Source organism: Bufo gargarizans, chromosome 2 (assembly GCF_014858855.1).
Source record: "Bufo gargarizans isolate SCDJY-AF-19 chromosome 2, ASM1485885v1, whole genome shotgun sequence".
In the NCBI taxonomy this organism is placed as follows: Eukaryota; Metazoa; Chordata; class Amphibia; order Anura; family Bufonidae; genus Bufo; species Bufo gargarizans.
The window spans coordinates 470,235,397-470,244,018 of NC_058081.1; the positions used below are offsets into that span (position 1 = coordinate 470,235,397).

The 8,622-nt window shown below is 45.0% G+C and overlaps 1 protein-coding gene across 1 annotated transcript in view; it reads left to right on the forward strand.

Annotated features, from left to right (window-relative positions):
• The window catches only part of SULT4A1 (sulfotransferase family 4A member 1), an 82,173-nt gene extending 78,466 nt beyond the window's left edge, over window positions 1-3,707 (forward strand). Inside the window, exon 7 of the mRNA XM_044277439.1 lies at window positions 3,595-3,707. Coding sequence (XP_044133374.1) covers window positions 3,595-3,707 — 113 coding nt within the window. The remainder of the gene's footprint in view (window positions 1-3,594) is intronic.
• Window positions 3,708-8,622: the final 4,915 nt, after the last annotated feature.

The following is an 8,622-nucleotide window of genomic DNA, read 5'->3' on the forward strand; positions in this document are numbered from 1 at the left end:
AGGAGAGTGTCAGCATAGAGCTGACACTCTCTGCTGATGGCGGCAGCTCAGTAATGGAGCTGCCGACATCACACACAGAAGGGGGATCGGGGGCAGCGCTGGAAAGGGGGGGGGGCAGGGGGTACTGTAACTGCCTACAATATTGAGGGAGGCTGGGGCAGGGGGCAGCTAGAAAATGAATGCATGGGGCGGATCTCATCAGGGCAGGAAGGAGATGAGCGCAGGAGAGGGGAACAGATCGGCGGGGCACAAATCGGGGGGCACAGAGGGGCACCAAGGGCTTGGAGGGGCACAGATCGGGGGGGCATGAGGAACACTATCTGCTTTCAGGCTCTGGTCTGCAGAGCGCAGATCAGAGCCTGAAACCGGCATTTTTTCACTGCCGCGATCCGATTGGTTAGTCTGCACAGACTAACCAATCGGATCGATTGCCGGCAAGGGGACACTCTGATTGGTCCCTTGCCGGCATTACTGCACTGACTTGATCTGGTCATGTGAAGTCAAAAGGCCCTTGCAGATTAGTGATTGTAAGCATTCTATGCTGATGTAGAGGAGTGGGGGGGGGGGCTGCAGTGGGTGGAATAAAGTCCTGCCGAGGTGCGGAGATACAGCACATGGCAATCTTCCTTCAGACTCTGCTTGTAGTTTCCATCTGCACAGGAAGGGGGGAAACTATCTAAGTCACATGATGCAGTAACTAAAAATTAAGATGTGAATTTATGTATGAACTCAGAATCAAAAAATTTAACTTTATTAGTAAAGGAGGTTTAATATCTATTTGAAATGTTAGTCTGAAAAAAATAAAAATAAAATAAGGGAGTGGTTTTTTAACCCCTTTACGCATTTGGACGTTACTGTACGTCCAAATTGCAAGTAATTTACTGCATTTGGACATACAGTCACGTCCAAACTGCTTACCGGGGCTGTGACACTATAAAGTGTTACAGCCCCAAAGTCTCCGCTTTACCCGAGAGCAGAGACACTGGGGAAGCTGACAAGGGACCAATCAGAGTGGTCCCTTGCCAGCAAGCACTCTGATTGGTTAGTCTCTGCATATTGGTTAGTCTCTGCATACTAACCAATCGGAGCGCTTTAGTATAATAAATGACGGTTTTAGACTGTGATCTCCACGCTGGAGATCACAGCCTGAACCCGGGCATGACTGCCACTGTGCCCCCATTGATATAATGACCTCCAGTGCCCCTAGTAATTTAATTGCCCCCATAATGCCCCCCAGATGCCCCCATTGCCTCCTGCCAGCCGGCCTCAGTGTCATGGCAGCGGCTCAGGAACGGAGCCGGTGCCATCAACAGAGAGTGTTAGCTGTAACTTACAGCTGACACTCTGTTGCTATGGCCGAAATCAGTGCTGGCAGTGGCACCGATCTTGGCCGTTTAACCCCATAGATGCCACGGGCAGCAGCCGCCCGCTGCATCCATGGGGTTGAGAGAGAGGGAGCTCCCTCAGTCTTTTATCGGGACGCCGCTGGCAACTGGATGCCTTACAAAGATGTCCGGGTTGCCATGTACCTAAGGCTGATCAGACCCTGAGGGTCTGATCAGCCTTAGTGTAACTGTAATAGACACTATACAGTGCATTGCAATAGATGACTATTGCAATGCACTGTATAGCCATCAGGCCCACTGGATCTTAAAGATCCAGATGGGTCTTCATAAATAAGAAAAAGTGAAAAAAAATTAAAATAAATAAAAATTAAAATAAAATAAAAATTGTCTTTTCTCATATCTGTTCATTTATGTCATAAAAAAATGAAATAAATAAAAAAATACACATAATTGGTATCGCCGCGTCCTTAACGACCTGATCTATAAAAGTATCATATTACTAATCCTGTGCGGTGAACGCCGTAAAAAATAATGTAGAAAACTTTTTACGGAATTGTTGTTTTTGTCACCTCATGTTCACAAAAAATAAAAAAACAAGTGATCAAAAAGACATGTGTGCCCCAAAATGATACCATTAAAAACTACAGCCCGTCTCGCAAAAAACAAGCCCCCAAACAGCTACATTGGTAATAAAATAAAAAGGTTATGGACTTTAATATATGGCGATGCAAAATATCATTTATTTTTAACACAAAGTGTAAAACATAAGTAGTAAAACATAACAAAATACATAAATTTGGTATCACCATAACCGTATAAACCCACAGAATAAAATAATCATATAATATTTACCACAAGAGGAGTATACAAATAAAAAACACTGACAGAATTGCCATTTTTGCCCACTTCATCTCCACAAAAAATTGTATAAAAAGTGATCAAAAAGACCCCAAAATGTTACTATTAAAAAAACAAGTCCCCACACAGCTACACTGGTGAAAAAATACAAATGTTATGAGCCCTAAACTAATTTCAGCAAATTATGTTAGAAAATACCAATGCCGTTCCTCCAAACAGTGGTTTATGAACACGTGTGCATAACAAATTGTGGGGTGCATGTTCTCCTGTTACCCCTTGTGACAATGAAAAATTTGGGGCTAAAGCAACTTTATATTGGAAATTAAAGTTAATTTTTCATTTTCACTGTTTCTAAATTCTATGAAACGCTTGTTGGGTCACAGCATTCACTTCACCGCTAAATTTATTCCTTGAGGGGGGTAGTTTAAAAAATGGGGTCACTTTTTGGGTTTTTCTTTCTAAGGGTACCTTCAAATGTGACATGGCACCTGAAAACCATTCCAGCAAAATCTGCCCTCCATTAACAATATGGCGCTTCTTTCCTTCTGATCCCTGTCGTGTTCCCATACAGCAGTTTACGACCACATATGGGGGGTTTCTGTAAACTGCAGAATCAGGGTAATAAATATTGAGGTTTATTTGGCTGTTAACCCTTGATGTGATCCAAGAAAATTGGATTTAAATGGATAATCTGCCCCAAAAAATGAAATTTTAAAATGTCCCCTCCATTTTGCTTTAATTCTTGTGGAACACCTAAAGGGTTAATAAAGTTTGTAAAAAAAAGTTTTGAATAACTTGAGGGTGTATTTTCTAAAATGTGGTCATGGGTGGTTTCTACTATGTAAACCCCACAAAGTGACTTCATAACTGAAATGGTCTTTGGAAATCTTAAAAATCCCTTCTTAAAAATGTAAAAATGTGCTTCTAAACTTCTAAACCTTCTAACTTCCTAAAAAAATAAAATGACATTTACAAAATGATGCCAACATGAAGTAGACATATGGGGAATGTAAAGTGATAACTATTTTATGAAGTATCGCTATTCGTCTTAAAAGCAAAGAAATTTTGAAAATAGCGACTTTTTCCAAATTTTCTGCAAATTTGGGATTTTTTACGCATAAAGGTAAAACGTATCAACTCAAATTCACCACTATCATGAGGTACGATGTGTCACGAGAAAACAGTCTCAGAATGGCTTGGATAAGTAAGTGTTCCAAAATTATTACCACATAAAATGTCAGATTTGAAAAATGGGGCTTCGGCCTTTGGTCCAAACAGGCTGTCGCTTGAAGGAGTTAATTCTGCCCCTGTGGACAAGGATGTATATCGTCGGGTCAATTGTCATATATGACTGGGATTTCTAACCTGTCGCTCTTTCTTTGCTTTTCAGGAAGGGTTGGACTGTGGAAAGATATATTCACAGTTTCAATGAATGACAAATTCGACCTGGTGTACAAACAGCGGATGGGGAAGTCTGATCTGACATTTGACTTCAGCTTCTAGGAAATGCATGCATTATTACCCATGTATCCGCTAGATGAGCTTACGGCCTCTGTTTATACCTGTCGCACAATATACTGTAATTATTCCAGAAACCGTTCCCAGGCCGCTGCCTATCTCTCAGTATTTCATTGTTTATATCTTATTATATCCCATGGAGCAGTGACTGCTGATACATTAGGTGCCGAGACATGACAGCCTACCAGAGCAGGGCCGGCACCAGCTATAGACAGGAAGCCACTGTTCAGCTGAATTCTGTGTATGGTTCTGTTCCGGCACTGGGAGGGCACACTCTCTTTTCTCTTCCTCTTTGTGGAGTTAATAGTTCATTGTATTTTCTAGCGCTTTTAAATGGAGATTATTGTCAGAATCTTTGATAAATCAGATCCTAGTCATGGAGCGGACGGGGCAGCCGATGCTGAACGCTGTGTGTGAAACGCATCTCAGGGCTTTGTTGTCGCATTGGTTGTATGGTTTATGTCATAAATCAATATAAATAAAATCTTCATCTTATATATCCGCATGGGGTCTCTGTTTTTAGTTTTTAAAGAATTATGGACCCAAATATGTAAAGCAATTTGGCCTGCTCTATAATAAAATAGCAAAAAAATACAGATATGAATGGGTCAGCGTGATATCTGCAAAAAAGCACAATGCCTCCTTCACACATCCGTGTCTGTGATACCATCTTTGGTCAGTAGTTTCCAAGGACCCACAGACTTCAATGGACATACTTGACCCCTGCTTTTGCACTGACCCAAATAAAGATGTGTGAATAAACACGTTAAAATCAATGAACACATGTGCTGTCGGTGGGCACACATCCGTACCGACTAGTGAAAGAGGCCTGTAGTATAAGTATCAATATCAGGATGTGAACCACTTTAATTTATGATATGTTATCTTCTGAGCACCATGCCCCTTCACTTCATGAATAAGGCCTCATGCACACGACCGTTGTGTGCATCCGTGGCCGTTGTGCCGTTTTCCGTTTTTTTTCGCGGACCCATTGACTTTCAATGGGTCCGTGGAAAAATCGGAAAATGCACCGTTTTGCAGCCGAGGCCGTGATCCGTGTATCCTGTCCGTCAAAAAAATAAGACCTGTCCTATTTTTTTGACGGACAACGGTTCACGGACCCATTCAAGTCAATGGGTCCGTGAAAGAACACGGATGCACACAAGATTGGCATCCGTGTCCGTGATCCGTGGCCGTAGGTTGCTTTCATACAGACGGATCCGAAGATCCGTCTGCATAAAAGCTTTTTCTGATCTAAGTTTTCACTTCGTGAAAACTCATTTCCGACAGTATATTCTAACACAGAAGCGTTCCCATGGTGATGGGGACGCTTCTAGTTAGAATACACTGCAAACTTTGTACAAGACTGCCCCCTGCTGCCTGGCAGCACCCGATCTCTTACAGGGGGATATGATAGCACAATTAACCCCTTCAGGCACCTAAAGGGGTTAATTGTACTATCATATTCCCCTGTAAGAGATCAGGGCTGCCAGGCAGCAGGGGGCAGACCACCCCCCCTCCCCAGTTTGAATATCGTTGGTGGCACAGTGTGCCAACCACCATCGGCCCCCCTCCCTCCCTCTATTGTATTAAATCGTTGGTGGCACAGTGTGCCAACCACCATCGCCCCCCCCTCCCTCCCCCCCTCTATAGCAGTAACATTGGTGGCAGTGTGCGGTCTCAACAGTAGAAGATTCATACTTACCTGCTTGCTGCTGCGATGTCTGTGTCCGGCCGGGAGCTCCTCCTACTGGTAAGTGACAGTTCTTTAGCAATGCACCGCACAGACCTTTCACTTACCAGTAGGAGGAGCTCCCGGCCGGACACAGACATCGCAGCAGCAAGCAGGTAAAGTATGAATCTTCTACTGTTGAGACCGCACACTGCCACCAATGTTACTGCTATAGAGGGAGGGGGGGGGGGGGGCGATGGTGGTTGGCACACTGTGCCACCAACGATTTAATACAATAGAGGGAGGGAGGGGGGCCGATGGTGGTTGGCACACTGTGCCACCAACGATTTAATACAATAGAGGGAGGGAGGGGGCCGATGGTGGTTGGCACACTGTGCCACCAACGATATTCAAACTGGGGAGGGGGGGGGCTGCCCCCTGCTGCCTGGCAGCCCTGATCTCTTACAGGGGAATATGCCGCACCTAAAGGGGTTAATTGTGCTATCATATCCCCCAGTAAGAGATCGGGTGCTGCCAGGCAGCAGGGGGCAGTCTTGTACAAAGTTTGTAGTGTATTCTAACCTGAAGCGTCCCCATCACCATGGGAACGCCTCTGTGTTAGAATATACTGTCGGATCTGAGGTTCACGAAGTAGCTCATATCCGACAGTATATTCTAACATAGAGGCGTTCCCATGGTGATGGGGACGCTTCAAGTTAAAATATACCATCGGATTGGAGAAAACTCCAATCCGATGGTATAAAAGAACTCCAGACTTTACATTGAAAGTCAATGGGGACGGATCCGTTTGAAATGGCACCATATTGTGTCAACATCAAACGGATCCGTCCCCATTGACTTGCATTGAAATTCAGGACGGATCCGTTTGGCTCCGCACGGCCAGGCGGACACCAAAACGACTTTTTTTTCATGTCCGTGGATCCTCCAAAAATCAAGGAAGACCCACGGACGAAAAAACGGTCACGGATCACGGACCCACGGACCCCGTTTTTGCGGACCGTGAAAAAAAACGGTCGTGTGCATGAGGCCTTAGAGTCAGCATGTTTGAGCTACACTTCAGAGAACCTCCCATATATTTGGACATTATAACGCCATTGAGGATAAAGGGGTTATTGTATAATTAGTATTGATGACCTGTCCTCAGGATAGGTCATCAATATCAGAACCGTGGGGTCCTAATCCCAGGAGTCCCGCCAATCAGCTGTTAGAAGAGCTTGGCACTCCATGAGTGCCACGGCCTCTTCCTAGGCCATGTGACGTCACCGTAAATTGGTCACATGGCCTATTTGCAGCCCAGCCCCATTGAAGTGAATGGGACTAATCTGCAATACCAAGCACAGCCACTATACAATGTATGGCGCTGTGTTTGGAAAGCTGCCAGGAGTCGGCTGTGCTCACCAGAGCTCAGTAGAGAGCGATGGCTCCCTGTAACACCTGATCTTGGCAGGGGTACCAGGACCTGGATCCCCACATATGTGATAATGACCTATCCTGAGGATAGGGGATGGGTATCATTTCCTGGATAACCCCTTATAAAGAGCAAGATTATGTACATTTGAGATACTGAACAAGGCTGACTCCAGATGTATGTGGACCCTTAGGCCCCTTTCACACAGGGGCGAGTATTCCGCACGGATGCGATGCGTGAGGTGAATGCATTGCACCCGCACTGAATACCAACCCATTCATTTCTATGGGGCTGTTCACATGAGTGGTGTTTTTCACGCATCACTTCTGCGTTGCGTGAAAATCGCAGCATGCTCTATTTTGTGCGTTTTTCACGTAACGCAGGCCCCATAGAAATGAATGGGGTTGCATAAAAATCGCAAGCATCCGCAAGCAAGTGCGGATGCGGTGCGATTTTCACACACGGTTACTAGGAGCCGATCGGGATGGAGACCCGATCATTATTTTTTTCCCTTATAACATGGTTATAAGGGAAAATAATAGCATTCTGAATACAGAATGCATAGTACAATAGTGCTGGAGGGGTTAAAAAAAACTATAAAAAATAATTTAACTCACCTTAATCCACTTGATCGCGCAGCCGGCATCTCTTCTGTCTGTCTTCTGTCTTATTTTTATTTATTTTTTAACCCCTCCAGCGCTATTTTACTATGCATTCTGTATTCAGAATGCTATTATTTTCCCTTATAACCATGTAGATACAATCTACAGAAGACCGATCCCAAGCCCGAACTTCTGTGAAGAAGTTCGGGTTTGGGTACCAAAGATGCCGATTTTTCTCACGCGCATGCAAAACGCATTACAATGTTTTGCACTCACGCAGAAAAATCGTGCATGTTCCCGCAACGCACCCGCACCCGCACCTTTTCCCGCAGCGCCCGTCTGAAAGAGGCCTTAGGGTATCTGCACACGTTGTGGATTACATACGTTTTTTTTCTGAGCGGATTTATGTTGCGGTAATACACTACCAGTAGGGATGAGCGAACCCGAACTATACTGTATAGTTCGGGTTCGTACCGAATTTTGGGGTGTCCGTGACACGGACCCGAACCCGGACGTTTTCGTAAAGGTCCGGGTTCGGGTTCGGTGTTCGTCGCTTTCTTGGCACTTTTTGAAAGGCTGCAAAGCAACCAATCAACAAGCGTCATACTACTTGCCCCAAGAGGCCGTCACAGCCATGCCTACTATTGGCATGGCTGTGATTGGCCAGAGCACCATGTGACCCAGCCTCTATTTAAGCTGGAGTCACATAGCGCCGCCCGTCACTCTGCTCTGATTAGCGTAGGGAGAGGTTGCAGCTGCGACAGTAGGGCGAGATTAGGCAGTGATTAACTCCTCCAAAAGACTCCATCCAGTGATCGATCTGCAGCTGTGGATGATTGAACTGCTGCTATTGAATTGCTCACTGTTTATAGGCTGCACAGAGCGTTTTTCAGTCACTTTTTTCTGGGGTGATCGGCGGCCATTTTGTGTCTTGTGTTGCGCCAGCACAAGCTGCCACCAAGTGCATTTAACCCTCAATGGTGTGGTTGTTTTTTGGCTAAATCCTACATCAGGGTGAAGCTGTCACACCAAGTGCATTTAACCAGCAATAGTCTGTTTATTTTTTGGCCATATACTACATCAGGGGCAAGCTGTCACCAAGTGCATTTAACCCCTTAACGGTGTGGTTGTTTTTTGGCTAAATCCTACATCAGGGTGAAGCTGTCACACCAAGTGCATTTAACCAGCAATAGTCTG